At 40.7% G+C, this 20,697-nt stretch overlaps 1 protein-coding gene across 2 annotated transcripts in view; it reads right to left on the minus strand.

The window, feature by feature from the left end:
* The window catches only part of HPSE2 (heparanase 2 (inactive)), a 538,739-nt gene that overhangs the window by 515,932 nt on the left and 2,110 nt on the right, over positions 1 to 20,697 (minus strand). For both annotated transcript variants that reach the window (XM_079793868.1, XM_079793867.1), the window contains exon 2: positions 19,423 to 19,580. In XM_079793868.1, coding sequence (XP_079649994.1) covers positions 19,423 to 19,580 — 158 coding nt within the window. The remainder of the gene's footprint in view (positions 1 to 19,422; positions 19,581 to 20,697) is intronic.

The following is a 20,697-nucleotide window of genomic DNA, read 5'->3' on the forward strand; positions in this document are numbered from 1 at the left end:
TACGGGGGGTAGGGAGAGAAGTGAGCCCAAATATATGGTGACAGAAGAAGATCTGACTTCGGGTGGTGCAATGTACAAGTCTTGTAACATAAAAACTCATACCTGAAACCTATATGTTCATGTTGACCAATGCTACCCCAATAAATTTAATTTAAAAAAATATTTTTTTTAAAGAATCATACAATAGCCCAGCTGATGTGGCTCAGTGGCTGAGCATCAACCTATGAATCAAGAGGTCACATGCCCAGTCAGGGCACATGCCCGGGTTGTGGGCTCCATCCCCAGTAGGGAGCATGCATGAGGCAGCCAATTAATGATTCTCTCTCATCATTGATGTTTCTATCTCTCTCTCCCTCTCCCTTGCTCTCTGAAATCAATAAAAATATATTTTAAAAAAGAAAAAATAGAATTATACCATTAAATAGACCACTTTAGCCAAGGGCTCCATCCCTCTCTAGGCCAAGACCATGGTGTCCCATAACCAAAAGAAAGTATCCTATTTCACTGAGTTTTCTGGTCAACCCCCTCTCTCGCGGACCCCCGCCACCCCTGCCAGAGACCAAGTCCGGGCCCGGACATCTGGTCAACCCCTGCTCTCTCGGACTGCTTTCTTGGAGGTACCCCTAAAACACAACTTGGGTTTGAGAGAATACCTTACACAATGTCACTGTCAATAGGCAGAGCCAATAAAAGAGGCTTAGAAGGTTTGTTTGTTTGCTTATTACTCTGGGTTCACTTTTTTAGAAAAAGTAATCTGAAGGAAGCATTAGGAATCAAGTGCTACAGTCAAACTGCCTTCCACGGGTGGGGTGAGGACCATTCATTAGATATAAAATCTTGACTCGGCTACTTATTAGCTTTATTGTATTACTAACAGATTTAATCTCTCTTAGCCTTAATTTCCTCTTTCCATTCATATGAAATATCCAGAATAGGCAAACCCAGAGAGACAGATGGTATATTAACAGTTGCCAGGTCAGGGGTAGAGGATAGTTTGGGGGAGATAACTAAGAGGTGCAAGGTTTCCTTTTGGAGTGATGAAAATGTTCTAAATTGGATAGTGGTGATGATTGCACAAATCTGTGAATATACTAAAAGCCACTGACGTGTATACTTTAAATGGTATATAAATTGTATGGAATGTAAATTATAGCTCAATAAGCCATTTAAAAAAGATTGAGACAATGCTTCTAGCACCATGATTGTACTGATATTGTTGTTTCTAGAAGAACATTTAATCTCACTTTTTTTCATGCATGTAATTGATGAGAATCACCTGTACCCTTAATCTCAAAATTATAAAATCATTCTTAATACAGAGGAAATAATAACAACAGTAAATTTGTCTGGTGACACCTATAAAGTCTCCTCAGCTACTTCTGTCTATTCATATTTCTTTCTCTGTAATCTATCTATTCATATTTCTACCATATCATTATCTATTTTATGTCAATGTTTCCCCACTAAAGTGTGAGTTCTATTAAAGCAAAGACTATATTCCATTTGTTTTTGTATCCTAAAGAGAGAAGATATTGCAATGTTAACAAAATATTATGTTAGCCCTAGCTGGTTTGGCTCAGTGGATTAGAGCATTGGCCTGTGGACTGAAGGGTCCCTGGTTCAATTCCAGTCAAGGGCATATGCTCGGGTTGCTGGGTCAATCCCCAGTGGATACAGCCAATCAATGATTCTCTCTCATCATTGATGTTTCTATCTCTTTCCCTCTCCCTTTCTCTCTGAAATAAATAAAAATATATTTTTTAAAATACTATGTTATATAGCCGGTGCTTAACAAATGTTTATTGAAATATTTAACTGAAAACCTATGTTTTTCTTATAATTTCTCATCTATCTGAACTCCTGTTTCAGCCTCCTTGAAGAAAAGGAGAAAAAGTTTTAGAAAGCTGACCAATTTAGCAAATTACAACCCACATCTCTACCTGACTAACAGATGAAAACATCTCAACAAGTGAAGTTATACTAGTTTTGCCAGCCTTAAAGTTCCAAGAGTTCTCAGGAATGGGACAATAATCTGAAAAAGGTTATTTAGTCCTAGGAAAACACTGAGAAATGTACATAGCCAATCCATGACCCCTGCCATCATCACTAAAGTAAAATGTATGAGTCCCTCCCAACTCCCCATCTTGCTGCTTACTGCCTTTCAGTAAACATTTTTCCCTTCCGGGTACTAATATTAGTATCAACTACAAAAGCCTGCTACTCCAAGTATGGTCCCCAGACCAGGAGTATGGGCAAGACGTAGAAGTTTGTTAGAAATGCAGAATCTCATTTTTAACTAGATCCCCAGGTGATTCACATACACATTAAAGTTCAGGCTCTAGATTCTATCTAGACCTTAACTCCACAACAGACCAGCAGAGGTACCTTACACAAATCACTTCACCCAGAGGTTCTTACCTTGGTGTGCATTTTAGAAACACCTGGGGAGATTTTTTTTTTATCTCAATGCCTTAGCTCAACCCCAGAGATTTATTTAATTGGTATAGCACCCAATATTTGTTAAAGCTTCCCCACTAACTCCTCTCAAATGGAATAATTAATAGTACCAGTCTCATGAGGTTGTGAGGAGAAAATCTGATCACCTTTGAAAAACTTTTGGCCCAGTACTTGGGCCCAGTATAAGTGCTCAGTAATTTGGTAGTTATTATTTTCATATCTAGAAACCTAGACATGAATTATCCTACAGCAGGGGTGAAAAAAAACAACAACAGCAGGCTAAGATGTACTAGTCTGGTCCCATCCTACAGGTAAGATACCTGCCAAACTCAAGAGGAACAAAAGAAAGGACACAATCAAAGAACACATTATCCCAATGATTAGTTTTTCCTAGCTACAAACTGTTGATTGAAGCTTCAAGGAAACGATACTGTCAGTTGAGGGGCAAACCATCTCTGCAAGGTGTCAGAAAAAGCCAGTACCTTCATTTGGAATGTGTTGATGGAGGGTGGGGGAGCACTATTTCAGCAGTTCTGTAACACAGGAAATCCCCCTTACCACACCTTCCTGATTTACACTGATTTTTTATACACACCACATGTGTCCTCAACTCTCTTTTCCCCTCCCCCCAAGTTTCGAATCGTTCTGTTCCACATTTAGGTGATGAAAACTTAAAACCTGTGGTTATAACTTCTATGAGAAATTTCATTTTGAAAGCTTGCTAAATTTCAACTTTATTGCCATGAGGAAAACAGAAGAAACAAAAGACCTCAGTCATCCACTAACACAAAAACCCCTAGTGAAGACATTTAATAAGTGTAAGTTTTCTGCTACAAGATGTTGAAAATCCTGACCTTTGGGCTGGGGTGCCATTCATTTACTTCTACAAATGTTCTATGAAACAATAGCACTTATTTTTCTAATGGTGTTAGGTTACAGGTTTAGTTTCACCTATGGATTTTAACTTGGCTAAGCATGGCCTGTATGTAGCTCCTTTTGAATCTACACCTCAATGGATTTAACCTGAGTCTACTCTTCCAAGGGGATTCATAATGGCCAAGCAAATAAGTCTACAACCTGGTTTTCAACAACTGCAAGGAAATAAACACCCAGATGAAAATAATATACCTATTAGGGCACTAATTGGTATGCAAAGATTTGTCTCACTGGTGATTACAAACTTTTTTTTTTTAAGTGTGCATGGCTCAGTGACTATGTCACCAAAAAGCTCATGTTCTATTTCTAGCTTCTCTGCTTATTCACAATGGGCCTCCTCTGTGGAAGATGAACAGACTCCTCCTCCCTCCCACAGGATGCACTGTGACAGCTAATGAATGTCTGTGTTTAAAAGGCTTTGAAATTCTTAAAAGGGGGGATATTTGTAATATCCTCAACAATAATGATAAATAATAATAATAAAATAAATTTTAAAAAGGCTTTGAAATTCTTTGTTGGAAATCTCTTCAGTGATAGTGCTCTCCCACCCAGTGCTCTCAAAGTCCCCTCCATCCCTTCTCTGGACTGGTTCTAGCCTTACCCTGGGAATGGAGCCCAGGCTCAAGGCTGTCTGGGACTCAGGTTATAGATGTCCAAGAATGGCATTCTGTGGCCTGTGCAAGAGTTTGTCAATGAAGAACAGTAAAAGATACAAGAATCTGGGACTAAACTGGACCCCAGCACACCTACAAACAAAATGGCCTCTCACAAAAACCCATTCTAGCTTCCCACAGAGCCCATTTCAGATTGGCCAACTACCACAGAGCAAGAGTACTATCTGGTGAGCCTGGCTAGAAGTTCTCAAAACTGCCTGGTACTGGCACAAGTACAGACATATAGACCAGTGGAACAGAACAGAGAACCCAGAAATCGACACAAGCCATTATGCTCAATTAATATTTGCAAAGGAGGCAAGAGCATACAATGGAGTCAAGACAATTTCTTCAATAAATGAAGTTGGGAAAACTAAACAGATACTTGCAAAAAAATGAAACTAGACCACCAACTAACACCATACACAAAAATAAACTCAAAATGGATAAAGGACTTTAACGTAAGATGGGAAACCATAAAAATCTTAGAAGAAGCCATAGGCAGCAAAATAGCAGACATTTGTCGTAGCAATGTCTTTACCGATACAGCTCCTAGGGCAATGGAAACTAAGGAGAAAATAAACAAATGGGACTACATCAAAATAAAAAGCTTCTGCACAGCAAAAGAAACCATCAACAAAACAACAAGAAAGCCCACTGCATGGGAGAACATATTTGCCAATGTTATCTCCAATAAGGGTTTAATCTCCAAAATTTACAGGGAACTCATACAACTTAACAAAAGGAAGATAAACAATCCAATCAAAAAATGGGCAAAGGACCTAAATAGACACTTTTCGAAAGAGGACATTCAGAAAGCCAAGAGACATATGAAAACATGCTCAAAGTCACTAATCATCCAAGAGATGCAAATCAAAATGACAATGAGGTACCATCTCACACCTGTCAGAATGGCTATCATCAACAAATCAACAAGCAACAAGTGCTGGAGAGGATGTGGAGAACAAGGAACCCTCCTTTGCTGCTGGTGGGAATGCAGATTGGTGCAGCCACTGTGGAAAACAGTATGGCGTTTCCTCAAAAAATTAAAAATGGAACTGCCATTTGACCCAGTAATACCACTTCTAGGAATATATCCCAAGAAAACAGAAACACCAATCAGAAAGGATATATGCACCCCTATGTTCACAGCAGCACAATTTACAATAGCTAAGATTTGAAAACAGCCTAAATGCTCATCAGCAGAATGAGTGGATTAGAAAACTGTGGTACATCTACACAATGGAATACTATGCTGCTGTAAAAAAGAAGGAATTCCTACCATTTGCAACAGCATGGATGGAACTGGAGAGCATTTTGCTAAGTGAAATAAGCCAGTCAGTGAAAGAAAAGTACCACATGATCTCACTCATTTGTGGAATAAAAAGAACATTATAAACTGATGAACAAAAATAGATACAGAGGCAAAGAAGCATCGAACAGACTGTCAAACTACAGCAGGAAGGCTGGAGAGGGTTGGCGGGGGAGGTAAGAGATCAACCGAAGGACTTGTATGCATGCATATAAGCATAACCAATGGACACAAGATGTGGGGGGCGGTGTTAATGTGCCCCCCCGGGGGGGGGGCGCGGGATAGGGGAGGCCAGGGGAAGGTCAATGGGGAAAAAAAGGAGACATGTGTACTACTATTTGTAATACTTTAAACAATAACATTTTTTTTAAAAAAAGAGTACTATCTGGTTCAATGCAGTGGAGTGAAAGGATTATTAACTACGATACCTCATTTAAAAGTGTCAGGCTTTTAAAGGCAGAAGTAATGAGTTCTAATGCCAGCTCTGCCACTTAAAAGCCATGTTACTCTGAGCAACTTCTCTGAGTTTTTCTCATTTATAAAACAGAAATTTCAAAATTTAAAATAAAACTATACATAGTTTCTGTACAGAATAGAGAGTTTTTATAATCTTTAAAGAACATTACAAATATAAAATGTAATTATTTTTCTCCTGGAAACAACTAAGGAGATATTCAAAAATGACTACCTTGTGCCTTCTTTAGTCTGTTTCTAATAAATAATAAACCAGGTCTTTTTATAAATCTCTTCTTCGGCTGACTAGCATTCAAATTCACAAAGCAGCTTTATTAAGATGAATGGCATTCAAAGAGACTTAAGAAATCCTCAGCTAAGATTTCTTTCAAATCACACAGTGATATACTATTTGAACAAAAAGTCAAAATGGTTTTAGTGTTACTTTGATTTTTAGGTACAATTGTTGATAGATATGTATTTATTGCCATTTTATTGTTCATATTTTTTTTTTCTTCTTCTTCTTCCTCTTCTTAAAGAATACCCTTCAGCATTTCATGTAATACTGGTTTGGTGGTGATGAACTCCTTTAGCTTTTTCTTGTTTGTGAAGCTCTTTATCTGACCCTCAATTCTGAATGATAGCTTTGCTGGGAAGAGTAATCTTGGTTGTAAGTTCTTGATATTCATCACTTTGAATACTTCTTGCCACTCCCTTTTGGCCTGCAAAGTTTCTGTTAAGAAATCAGCTGACAGTCGTATGGGTGCTCCCTTGTAGGTAACTACTGCTTTTCTCTTTCTGCTTTTAAGAGTCTCTCTTTGTCGTTAACCCTTGATATTTTAATTTTCATGTGTCTTGGTGTGGGCCTCTTTGGGTTCCTCGTTTGGGACTCTCTGTGCTTCCTGAACTTGTAAGTCCTTTTTTTTTTTCACCAGGTAGTGGAAGTTTTCTGTCATTATTTCTTCAAATAAGTTTTCAGTATCTTGCTCTCTCTCTCTTCTTCTGGCACACCCAAAATGTGAATGTTGGTATGCTTGAAGTTGTCCCAGAGGCTCCTTACACTATCTTCATATTTTTGGATTCCTTTTTCTTTTTGCTCTTCTTTTTGCTCTTCTGGTTGGGTGTTTTTTGCTTCCTCATATTCCAAATCATTGATTTAATATTTGTAATCCTCTACTCTACGTTTGAATCCCTGTAAATTATTCTTTATTTCAGTTAGTGTATGCTTAATTTCTGACTGGTCTTTTTCCATGTCTTTGACGTTCTAAGATCCTTGAAAGTCTCACAAAGTCCCTTGAAGCTCTCATGAAGATCCCTGAGTAACCTTATAACCATGGTTTTGAATTCTGTGTCTAGTAGTTTGCTTAGTCCCATTTCTTTCATTTGTGATATGTTTGTCTCCACATTTTGGCTTCCCTGTGTTTGTTTCTACATATTAGATAGAGCTGCTATGTGTCTTGGAATTTGTAGAATGGCCTTGTGTAGTAGGTGTCCTATAGGGCCCAGTGACTCAGCCTCCCCAGTCACCTGAGCTGGGCACTCTAGGTGTGCCCCTGTGTGGGCTGTGTGCACAGTCTTATAGTTGAGCTTTGATTGCTATTGGCATCTCTGAGAGGAATTGACCTCCAGGCCAATTGGCTGTGAGGACCAGCTGTGACTACAGTGAAAAAGCAGTTATGCAGAAAATACCCCTATGGAGCAGGACTTACTTCAGTGGGGCTTTGGTGCTCACTGAGTCTGCCTCTTGGAGCGTGTCACTTTTGGATGTGTAGAGTTGTAATCTGCTATGGTCTGAAGCTGTCCACCAGGTACACTGACTCTAGGGCCTCCAGGGAGATGCAGTCAGCCACTGCCTGGGGACAACCTGCAGGAGCTATTTGTATTGGGCTTAGAGGTGCCCCAGGGAAGGCCCAGCTGTGAAGCAAAATAGGCTGGTGCTAGTGCCAGGTCTTGGGCCTTTTATTGATAGGTTTGGAGCATGCTGTCAGCAGCTGCAGCTTGTTTGAGAGATTTTAGCAAAGTCTGGAGCTTGAACAAGACAAGCCATTCATATGAAAAAGCCACTGCAAACAGGTTGGATGGGGCTGCAAATTGAATGGGGTGGGGGATCTCAGGGAATCACCAGGGCGGAGCAAACAGATATGGCTGCCAGTCAGCCTTGCAACTGGGGATGTCCCAGCCCAGGAATAATGTCCTCTCAAGTACCCCTTTCGGGGAGAAAGCTGCCCCAGAGTTCCTGTCCGGATTCCAGACAATCCAGTTCATCACAGTATGTGTCTGGGTCTCCCAGAACCGCCACCTAGTGGCCAGCACTGGAGCTCAGAGGAAGCATGACCTTGTAAGTTTGTGCGCCAGTCCTTTCAAAGGAACCCGAGTCTCCAGCAGCCTCCATTACTCAGCCCAATCCCCGCTGGTTTTTACATCCTGTAGCTATGGGGACTTCTCTTTCCAGCTCTGGGACCCTGGGCTGGGGGTCTGGTGTGGGGCTAGGACTCCTTGCTGCTCACAAGCAGCCTCCACAGAGATTATCTCCCTCCCAATTAAAAAAATAGTACATGTGGGTGTCGGATCAGCCCATTCAACGCCTCCGCCCCTCCTACTGGTCTCAATGTGCTTTCTTATTTACTTCTCTAGTTGTAGGACTTCCATTCATCCAGCTTTCAGGTGGTTCTGTTTGATGGTTGTTCTGTATTTTAGTTGTAATTCTTTTGTGGTTGTGGGAGGTGGCGAGTACAGGGGTTTACCTACTCCACCATCTTGGTTCTCCCCTCTGTGATTATTATTTCATTGTTGTACATAACTATTTTGTGACCTGACTTACAAGTCCTTTGAATATCCTCATAGGAAGCCTATGCTTAACATAGGCCTTTTGAGTGCCTAATAAATGAATAAATGAAATAATGAATGAATCAAAGACTGGATCCCTCTCTTATCTAAACATTGTAAAAAGAGAAGAGAAGATTGGATTCTAATCCTGGTCTGACCTTGAGTAAGTCACTTGTCTTTTCTGAGTCTCAGTTTCTTCAAAAACACACACACACACACACACACACACTTCTCATCAGATAGATTTATGAATTAAAGGGGGAAACATAAGTCAAACATAACAATTGCTCAACAAACAATAGCTGTTAGTAGTAGTAGTATTCAGCCTTAAGGTCAGGTCAAGACTCCTTCTCCTAGACACCTATCCTGACTACTCTAGCTCTCATTTAATGCCCCTACTCTGAACTCCTATAGCTCTTACTGCTTGTACATCCTTTAACCTTTGAAAATATCCTATCTTGTTTTCATTGCTATTATTTCCTGCATGTGTATCTGAGAAAATCTTTAATTCACAGAATTTTAAAAATAGATGCTACATGTGGACAATGTAGTAAATTCTCTTCATTTTATAGATAAGGAAGGCTTCAGGAGGGTGAACAGTTTCCCCAATTGCACATGGTTAGTTAGGAAAAGGATTGAGACTAATGCCAAAGTCTCCTTATGAAGCTCATAGCAGGTTTAATGAATTACATCACTGAGTCCCTCTTTCACACTACATTAGCAGGGCAAGCTACTTAATCACTCTGTGTCTCCATTTCCCCATTTGTCAAATGAAGAAAACAGTACTTTACTCAGAGGGTTCCTAAGAGGATTAAATGTGTAAACTGATTAAAATAGTATTTAGCAAATAATAAGCACTCTATAATGTTAGGTTATATTATTACTATTATTAAGCTGCAAAAAAGCATCCATTCTTTCATAGTGTTTCAAAATAATGTCCCAAGTCTGGGCAATTTACCTTTTCCCAGCTTTCCAGTCTCACCTTCCAACCTTCAAGGTGTTGTTGCCTTTCCAGAGTAAGTGACAATAAGGTACTGTTTTAACGCTCAACTCCTTCGTTATAAACATATAGATACAAATATGTACCTATATCTTTTCTAAATATGCAGCTTATATTTTTCACTAGAGGCCTGGTGCACAAAATTCGTACATGGGGGGGGGGGGTGTCCCTCAGCCCGGCCTGCATCCTCTCCAATCCGGGACCCCTTGGGGGATGTCCGACTGCCAGCATCCCTCTCGCAATCTGGGACTGCTGGCTTCTAACTGCTCACCTTATTGCCTGCCTGATCGCCCCTAACCACCTCTGCCTGCCAGCCTGATCACCTCTAACCACCTCTGCCTGCCGGCCTAATTGCTCCTAACCGCCCTCCCCTGCCAGTCTGATCACCCGTAATCACCCTCCCCTTGCTGACCTGATCACCCCTAACTGCTCCCCTGCCAGCCTGATTGCCCCTAACCGCCTCTGCCTCAGTCCCCACCACCATGGCTTTGTTTGGAAGGAGGACCAGATGACCAAAAGATGTCTGGGGTCGACCTGGTCTAATTAGCATATTACCCTTTTATTAGTATAGATTCTTCACTCTTTGCCACACAAAAAGTAAAATACATGCATTAAAGCTTGTAAATAACATACTTTGTTTGACTTAATGTGTCTGTTCTATACAGTGTGATGATGATTATCTCTATATGGATTTTATGTGCATGTCAATGCCTGTGTTTTTATTGTCAATTCCTAGAGACAAAAATTAACTTTTTAAGTCAATAAAACAAATTCTGGGGCACTTGGGTTAAACTGAATTGAGTATTCAGAGAAGAATTTCGGAAAAATTCAGAAAATGAGGGGGGGGTGATTACTGGAGATTGGCTTAGCAAAAGGCTTAATGAAAGAAAGGACTTGGGTAGAGCTTGAAGGACAAGAAAAAAATTTTAATACAAGATGGAAGATGAGTGTTCAAAGTAGAGGAACTAGACAGATTAGTCTAACTAGAGTGGTGACACTAGAAACCACTGTGAAATTCTGTTGAATATGTAAGACCAGAGCATTTTGATATTACAGTTCATGTTTTCTCTTGGCAGCCCCAATATCTAGCACTAAGTTTAGATACAGTTGATAATCAAAAATGTTTACTGAATTAAACAAAATAACATTTTTCACTTTACTATAGTGAAGAAAATGGGTCAGAATTGAATCCAACTCAATTGGATCATGAAATCAAAGGATAAAGGAGTTCAACAAGTATCTATACCTTCTACAGCACTAACCACTAGTCTAGAAATGTTTTTACTTTGCCTACATCACCATGGACAAGAAATTAACACACCAAATTCTCTCATGCTCATCCTATCTAATAAACAGGGAATATGCAAATTGACCATCACACCATCACAAAGCTGGCAGCACCCACAGTAGAGGCAGGTTTTCTGTAACACAAGATGGCTGCGCCCACAGCGGAGGTTGAGTTCCCGTACGAGCCTTAACGAGCAATCAGCAGGGACCTGAGGCTGTGTGGCACTGAGCCGGGGCAGGGGACCTGGGGCTGCGCCCCCCCACCCAATAGGGCTTGACAGGGGACCTCAGGCTGCACCCCCTGCCCTGGCGCCAGGCCAGGGGACCGCAGGCCGCGTCCCCTGCCTGGCAGGGCTTGACGGGGGACCTGAGGGCACACCCCCTGCCCAGCGGGGCTTGACAGGGGACCTCAAGGTGCACCCGCTGCCCTGGTGCTGGGCCAGGGGACCTCAGGCTGCTCCTACCGCCCTGGGCCAGGGGACCTCTGGCTGCGCCCCCCGCCCAGTGGGGTTGACGGGGGCCCTGAGGCTGTGCCCCGCACCCAGCAGAGCTTGACAGGGGACCTGAGGCTGCCCACCCCCCGCCCGGAGGGCCTTGACAAGGGTGGGGACGGCTGGGTCTGGATCTTGCCCAGGGGGGTGGGGCCAGCCGGGTGTGGGTCTCCCAAGATTTTGAGGCGCCACGGGTGGGTGGGGACTTGACTCTGGGTCCTGCGGCGTGCCCCAGACTCTGACAGGAGGAAGATTTTCATATATATTTTATTAATTTGCTTTCATCTCTGACACTTCTATTATAGAGAACGGGCAAATAGCAATATTAAAATATTTCCTCTAATTAATCCCCTTTTACTGTGCACGAATTTCGTTCACCAGGCCACTAGTCTATATATATAAAAGCCTAAGCGACCATTATGACCAAATGACCGGTATGACCGAATGACCAGAACAACCAGTCAACCAGTCACTATGATGTGCACTGACCACCAGGGGTCAGACACTCAACACAGGAGCTGCCCCCTGGTGGTCAGTGTGCTCCCACAGCCAACCTCCCATGGCCCCTCCCCCACAGCCAGCCAACCTCCCACGACTCCTTCCCCTCCACCCGGCCAACCTCCCGTGAACCCTCCCCGCCCACTGGCCTCCTGTGGCCCCTCCTTCCCCCCAGCCAGCCAGCCCCCCCACCCTTGATAGGTATCCCCCAATAGGCCTCGATCACCGGCTAGGACGAGGGACCCCACCCGTGCACAAATTCATGCACCGGGCCTCTAGTATATTCATATTCCCTGACTCTGTCTCTCTTAGGTATTCCTCTCTCCTCTCTCCCCCTGTACCCTCCTCCTTCCTTTACCCCTCCCTCATAAACATACACACACACTTCTCAGAGTTCCAATCCATTGCCTCATACACTAAGATAAATGAAAACTTGATTGAGATACTAAGAAGCACTGAAGTTAAGATTCCCTAACATCTAATCCATTTTGATGAAGGATTCTCAGAAGAGGCTCCTGACTCCAGGAGCCCAGACCATGTAACTGGTAGGCCCAGGAAATTTTGAAAGAAACTTCTTTTCTTCATGAAGTACCCATCTCAACAAGAGTGTTTGGGAGAACAGGAGAGAGAATTTAAATAACTTTGGCAAGAAAAATAATGATATTTTGTACTGACAACAGTAGCACAATCTGTGTTGTACAGGTACACACAACTGTATGAATTAACTTTGGCCTCAATGACCAGGTGATAATTATACAAATGTGGTTGAGACTGGAAGGTTTATTTACTGGACTTTTTTATTCACTCAAATTAATTAAGCCACTTCTACAAGCAATAGATCAGAGTATCCTGATCTTTATTACTTCAAGCACTATACAGATGGCCACAATGACTAAATTTTGACATGATGACTATATCTTTGTGAGACACATTCAAATTCACAGGGGTACAGTGAGCTGCAGCTAGCACTCAAGACCTAGTTACCAAATTTCAAATATTACAGAAAATAAATCCTTTAATATAATATTAAATTGTATCAAACCCTAAAGTTACTGGCAGACAAATCATAAATACCAAATGATGAAGCTGGAATGGAAGCTTTTCTTGGGTTTAAAAATCTCCAGAAACTACTTTTGGCTTACGTTGCTAAGTGACAAGAGATCAGTAGTATGTAATGTGACAATAGTACCTGGGCTTCATTCATCTTCCCAGCCTCAGTGTCAAACTAGAGTCTGGAACTAGCTGTTTATTCAATGATCAAGTTCATGAGTGAATGAATATAATAAAATACAGGGCTATTTTTACCCTGTAAAAGAAGGAAGAGTTAAAAAAAAAAAAAAAGGAAGGGTAACACAAAAATTATCAAGCAAATTCTAAAAAAAAATTTTTATATGCCCTGTAATGTAAGAATCAAATTAATAATTCAATTTTAATTACCTTTCAAACATGCTTCATAACTCAAACCTCATCAAGTGCAGGTATAACATACTAGAGTACTTAAATGTGTGCAATGATTTGGAAAAGGAGAATGGGAGAGGGCAAGGGTCACTGCTCAGGCTGAAAATGTCCTCCCCTTCTCCAATGGAGTAAAATAATTTATAATGGCCTCTATTTTCCTATAGGGCCAATTCCATTTTACTACACCTAAAATGCAAGGTTCTCATAATCTAATTTGGATTTACCCAACCAAACCTTCCTCTCAAATAGGTACTTTCTTCTCTTTTTTTTAATTACATATTTTGGAGCTAACAGAAATATAAGAACTTCTTAAAACTCAATTTGGACATAATTCTAGCAATATGAGCTTTTCTTAGTGTAATTTCTAACATGCACTTTATTTTTACAGCTTTTTAAAAATATAAACATTTCTGAATTAACAAAAATGTGCAAATGAGTGTCTATAAAAAATTTGACATGGTTCTAGCAACATGAATTAAGATAATTTCTAACAATGTACCTACAATGAAGCCAAGGTTTAGGGTTAGGGTTAGGGTTAGGGTTAGGGTTAAGGTATGTGCTCAAACACATACTTAGGCTTTGGTTCATGCTCTTTCCTTTTAGTTAAATGTCCTCTCTCCTTGTCTCTTCCTCCAAAATCTACCCATCTTTGAAAAGGCCCAACCTAACTCCCATCTAAGTCTGGCAAGTATTCATCTCCACTTTTCCTGTTATACCCTGAAAAACTATTATGTTCTACTTTGCACTTTATTATATATTGTCTTTGTGTTACTCTTCAGTTTTATCAGTATAAATTATTATCTCACTAAATTATTAGTTCACTGACAGCAAGAACAATGTATTTTGAAGGGTCAGGTGAGATATTTTATAGTGTCCTTCAATCTGTTTTCTCAGATTTATAGAGAGTTGTGGATGTGGGAAAAGAATATCACAAAGGTGAAGTGCCCTTCTGATCACATCATATCAGGAAATACCTGATATCAACATGACTTATCTGCTGATGTTAACCTTGATCACTTTGCTGAAATAATGTCTATCATTTTCTCCACCATAAAGTTATTATTTTCCCCTTTAAGACTCTCTTCTTTAGAAGCAAGTCATTAAATCCAGTGTACACTCAAGAGAAGTCAATCATCATATCCTAGATGTAAAGTATCAAAGAATTTAAGAACATATTCTAAAACCACCACAATAAAAAATTATTTTTAATTGATTTTTTTCTTTCAGAGAGAGAGGGGAAGGGATAGGGATAGAGAGATAGAAACATCGATGAGGGAGGAACATCATCAATCAGCTGCCTCCTGCATGCCCCCTACTGGGGATTGAGCCGTGTGACTGGGAATCAAACTGGCAATCTCTTGGTTCCTGGGTCCACGCGCAACCACTGAGCCACACCAGCTGGACTCCTTTTCTTAACACTGATTATAAATCTTACCTATAGCAGTTTTTTACTGTTGTGTTCTAATGGTGATTTAGGACAGTATTTTTTATTTGATATTCTGCCATTCTTTTTTCAGCATGAAACTAAACACAAAGTAGATAATCAATAAATATTTGTTCTTTTTAAATAAATAAATACTTGTTAAGTATAATTGAATTTCAAGAAACATTTAGGTGAAGTAAAATGAGATAATGGAAGGTGGATATGTTCAAGGTAAATATGTATTTTGGCAGTTGTACTATTCTTATGTCATATGTCTTCATTAATGGAATGGGGATAGAAAGAAAAAGAATTAATTACCTCACCTCTACTAAAACTAGGAAAAGTTCCTGGAGAAAAGAACAATAATAATAGTTGTATAGTGCCTTAGAGTTTACAAAGTGTACTCACACTGATCATTTAGGATTTCAAAAGCTCTCTGAAGAGAAAATCTTCAGGAAATAGAGACAAAAATAATAAACTTGTGAAAGGCACTGTTTAATCAGGAATTGAAAAGTTAGACATAGCAACTACATAAGACTAACAAGAAAAAGCAAAAGTAAAAGCACAGAAGAAACAGATACAATAAAAAAAAATAGTGGAGTCCAGTGCAAGGCTTTAAACCAAGTGGTAAGGTTGATTTAATATAGCGCATGAAACCAAGACAACTTAGACTACCAAAGATAAAGAGTACATGGCTACGAAAATGAAGAATGTCATTAAACTAAGCCTTAAAAGCGGACTTCATGGGAACATGCACTGAAGATGAAAAATGAATAGAATCTTCATGTTTGTAGTCATTCTTTTCTTCACTGGTCACCTCCATTTTCCCAGTGCCTTTAACAGTGCTCTTAACCTTTTATGTATCCAAAAATATTTGCTGAAGTTTTACTATGTGTCATACATTATGCTAGATATTTGGGGATACACAATAATTAAATATGATCCCTTCCTATAAAGAATGTGCATTCTTTTTTTTAATCCTCACCCAAAGATATGTTTTTATTGATTGTTTGAGAGAGAGAGAGAGAGAGAGAGAGAGAGAGAGAGAGAGACATCAATGTGAGAAATATCGATCAGTCACCTCCCACACACGCCCCGACTGTGGATCAAACCCGCAACCTAGGCGTGTGCCCCAACCAGGAACGAACGCACCACCTTTTTTTGTGTATGTACGGGATGTTGCTTCAGCCAACGGAGCCACTTGGAAAGTTAAAACAAACAAATACCTGTGTGAAAAGTGAAAAAGCAAAAGAAAGTAGAGAGGGCCAAAAGAACAGCATAAAGAGTAAAAGCTACAACGGTCCAGAGAAAGAAGAGATGGTTATGGAATGCCTTATTCAGGAAAGGCTTTGTGGAAATAAGGGGCATTTGCAACAGGCCTTCAGGAATTGGGCAGGGTAGGGGGTGAGATTTGAATAAAGCCAAGAGAAAGGGATTCAAAGCAGAGATATACCAGCTGAACATAGGTATGGGGTTTAGACAGTGCTTTAAGATAGTGAAATTAAGTAGGGTTGTATTAAAAGGTATATCAAAACACAAGTTACAGAAGGTAAGCTGAGATTTAAATGTAAAAGGCCTTGAATGCCAAGTTGAGGAGTTTAAACATTTCTGTAAGCAATCCAAAAATAATCATTTTTTTAGCAAAAGAGTGACATGCTATACCTGAAACTAATATAATATTGTTATGTCAACTGTAATTGGAAAAAAATGTTTTTAAAGGATGATATGATGAATGTGATATTTTAGAAATATTAAGCTGGTTTTTGATGTGCATAATAAATGGTGTACAACTTGATTAAAGGTATGGTTATGGCAGCAAAGAGGCAGGTATATAAAGAAAGCACATAGAATATGTAACAAAGAAGGACAGATTGGAGCAAAACAAACTTATGAACAAAAGATTAACCCAAATTTCTTTGTTGAGAGCAAGAAAAGCATAACATCACAGGACAGAGAGGAAGTTAGGCAAAGGGTAAGATTCCAAGGTATGAAGAACAACCCAATTTTTATTTTCTCCATCATCACCATGTTTCTATAAAATTTAAGTTGCCTAAGCATAGAGTATATTAAAGGAGTAACCAAAGAAGTTCCAAAAGTGATAAACAATGGCTGTAGAAAGAGAAAACGTAGTGCATTAAAGTACTTAAAAATTATTTGGAAAATAGAAGCCACATGACTCTGTTATTATACAATATGTTTAAGTCAGTACATATTTTTTTAAATAAGGTACTTATGCCTAAGTGCCTATTATAGAGCCATTTACTAAGAAGACCTAATTATTTTAAGATGAAAATTGTCACTGAATGAAAAATAACTGAAGTATAATTTTCAAAATTGCTGAGACTATACCTAAAACAATTTTGCCTTGAATTCTGCAATGCAATATGCAACAACAAAGACAACATGGTGACTTAAGGATATGTAAGCATCAAAGGGCAGAAATAGGGCATTCCCACTCTCTTTAACTCTGCTAAGGACTCAAATACTGATATAGTTCAGAGCATCTTATTACCAAGAGACATAAATCAAAGAAGTTCAGCTAGGAGCAATAAAATAGATCAGTGTCTGGAAGAACTGACTTTAAAGAAAGTTTTTAAAAGAATTAAATCCAGGTAGTCTAGATAAAAAACAGCTATGACAAAACCTCTTCTTTTGAAGGTGATATGCCAAGGACAGAAATTATTTTCAAGGTAGACATCTAAAAAATACAAAATGAGTAATTATAACTATATAGGGAATATGTATAAAGGAAAATCTCAGGATAAATTTGCTGGCAAAAACCTATGAGACAGAAGAACTCTCTACCATAGAAGTGGTGAAAACTATATTCCTAGAGATATTTAATGCCAGGTTGGACAAAACAAGAAAAGGATTCCATATGGAATGATCCTGTACTGGCTGGCCCCTGAAATGGTGGGAGGATTGAAGATGATCTCTTAGGTCTTTTCCAATTCTGACTTTTTAAAATTCTATGAAGTTTTATGGGGCACAGTCTTTTGCCAATTTATTTTCTCCCCATGGTGCCCACTTTCTCCTTTTACAAAGGGAAACAAATTGTATCCTTCATTTGAAGATGATCTCATGTTCTCAATGAATCAGTAATATAATTCTAGGTACAAGTTTTGGAGAAAAAGGCCAATTCCTATAACTTATAAATGGTCATTTCCCCCCAGTGGTTCCTGGGGCTCTTACAAGTTTTCCTACAAACTAAAGAGGAAATATTTCAAATGGATTCTAAGAAGAGCTATTTCATCAGGAAAGCATTAATATTTTCCCTTCTTGTGTCTGATCACAAGAGCTGACAGTGACCCTGGGAGCTATAAGGCCCTGGGTCAAATTACCAACAGAGCTGCTGTTCAGGATTTTATGCTGAATGACAGCAAAATCTACTTGCAATCTAATCTTTATGGCAATGACATTTACCTTTGAAAAGATATAGCCTTAAATACCTACACACTTTGGCAGATATTATAAAAGAAGTTCTATTCACACTTCAAACTCAAGAAGTCTCAGCCTTGTTCTCTTTCTCCATTCTGGCATTTTAAAAAAAAGTTTCTCAGCCACCCTTGAAATAAATCCCAGTACCTCTCCAGAATTCCCATCCAGTGAAAGCCCCAGAAAATACAACAGCATTTTCTCGTTTTGCTGATTTATAAGGACAAGGTGTAACAAAATCCAGGGAGCTATGAGAAACTGTCCCTGAACCCTTTAAAAATAAAACTGTAACTCACTTAGGAGAAGGAACAGCAGGACAGAGATATCCCTCCAAAAATGGACACTAATGCCTCTTCTATCTAATCTAAACAGCCTCAGTGGCTGAGGACCCACCAATTCCCATCTTGCCTGTATGAAAAAAAGTATGTCCCTTTACCCACACAGGAAGTTCATAGATATTAACACCAAACCCCCTAAACAAATTTTTTAAATACCATTTTTCCCTACTGAAAATGCAACTATTCAAACCTAAAAAGATTGGTCCACCTCACACTGGAACAGGATCTGGAATTTTCAAAGCCAAACACTTAGCTCATCTGATCCTGGCAGGAAAGAAGGCTGGCATTTATAATCCCATTTTAATTTTCTTTTTTAATGTGACTATGAGATTAGGCAGTCTAAAGGAGAACCGACTGTGGAGATTTTCAAACCTTCCCTAACAAGGGACCAATCTAAAAGGGATTATTTCAGAAAACTTTAGGGTAGGTTTCAAAAAAGGGCTGGATTCTCACCTCAGGAAAGCAAGAAATAAAAATAGCCACTTTTTTCTAGAATTTTAGCAATGAAATGTGAACCTGACCTTTAATAGCCTATAAACCCGCCTGTATTTTCTCAAGAAACCCACTGCATCTTCTCCCCACTGGACTAGCCTTCCAGAAGTTTGGGCTACACATGGCCTTGGGATTTAGCAGCCCAGCGGAAGGCAAGCAGCTGGGACCTGGACTACCTTTTGCGTAATCATGTCAGGAGTCCCACACTCCGGCGTGCCCTCACCTGCAGCTACTACCAGCTTTTCAGGGGAGCTTCTACCAGGCTCTCCTCCAAATCTACCTCCACCCACCCGATCCACACACAGCTCGCTCCCACTTTCCAAACTTCCCCCACCCCGCAAGAATGGGAAGCAAGTTTCTCACCATCCTCATAGTTTTTGAGATAGTAATCAGGGCCGGGGCCCCCGCGGCTTTTCGCCGGGTTCCTCAGGTTCTGGAACTGCAGGAAGTCAGTCCTTTTGCCCCCGAAGCGCAGAAAGGCCGGCGAAAGTCCCCGGGCCAGGGTCACCAGACGCTTGGAGCTGCGGAGTAGAGAAAGAGAGAGGAAAGGATCCCGAGGGAAGGCGGGAGGCCGCGAGCACCCAGCAGGGCCCTCTTTCCACTCTCTGCAAGCGACCTGGCCCAGGCTCAGAGGCTCGGTGTCCGCCACAGCCCGCGGACTGCACGGGCTCCTGGCCGCTCCGCGGCCTTTAGCGTGCGCCTGTAGCCCCTGCCCTTGGCCCAACCCTGCCTTTTGCGCCCAGCTGGCCACGGACCCCTCCCTCGGACACCCCGACGCTGCTCGCCAAAGGTAGTAATTTCCAAAGGGCTAGATTGTGTTCCTTAAGAGTGTGTAAGGGGGTAGGGGGGGCACCTCTGAGAACACGGGGTTTAGGCGCAGTTGCCCGGCTTTGCTGCTGCCGGGAAAGCGCTCCTGAAGGAGATGCGCAGCGCGCGTGCCGCGGGGCTCCGTTTTTTGCCAAACTTCTGCTGAACCCCAGGATCTGCCTCCTCGGCCCCAAGGGCACCGCAACTTCAGTAGAGAAAGTTAAATCCATCTTCTTTCTTTCTTTCTTCCTCTCAGACCAGGCACCTGAGGTCAAATTGATTCTAACTTTGTTTTTTAATGCCTAAATTGATTTTGCTTTTCCACTACTTTAGAGCAACCGCATCCACCTCCCAGAGACCAGGTCGAGGGAGATTCCCGGGGTAAATCCTTGCTTTTCTGTGAATACCTCCACCCCTGCTTTGCACAGGAAAGGCAATATTTCTTTGACCCCCTACAGTAATTCAGAGTGATCTCAGAAAGGTATCATTCTTCTCCCCTCCTCCCAGTGGGGCTCCATCTTTTTTCCTTCCCACTTGGAGCCGTTTAGAAGCGATGGGGAAAGTGAAGTTTGCCGAAAGTTGGAACCTGCGCGTCGGAGGAGCACCAGAACAATAGCATTTACCGCTATTTAGGTTCAGGATTTCCCTAGTTTTTGGTTTGGTTTTGTGTGTTTTTTAATACAAGCGCTGCTACTTCGGAAAGAGGTGGGAAAATAGCAATTGTAGATGCTCTTACTATACGTTATTTTTAACACTTTGCTGGTTCAGGTTCTGAAAATCCAAACCCAAATGGAGAAACTAAAGAGTATCATAAAGGGGACAGATATGAGA

The sequence above is a fragment of the Cnephaeus nilssonii genome (genome assembly GCF_951640355.1).
Source record: "Cnephaeus nilssonii genome assembly, chromosome: 16".
Taxonomy (NCBI): Eukaryota; Metazoa; Chordata; class Mammalia; order Chiroptera; family Vespertilionidae; genus Cnephaeus; species Cnephaeus nilssonii.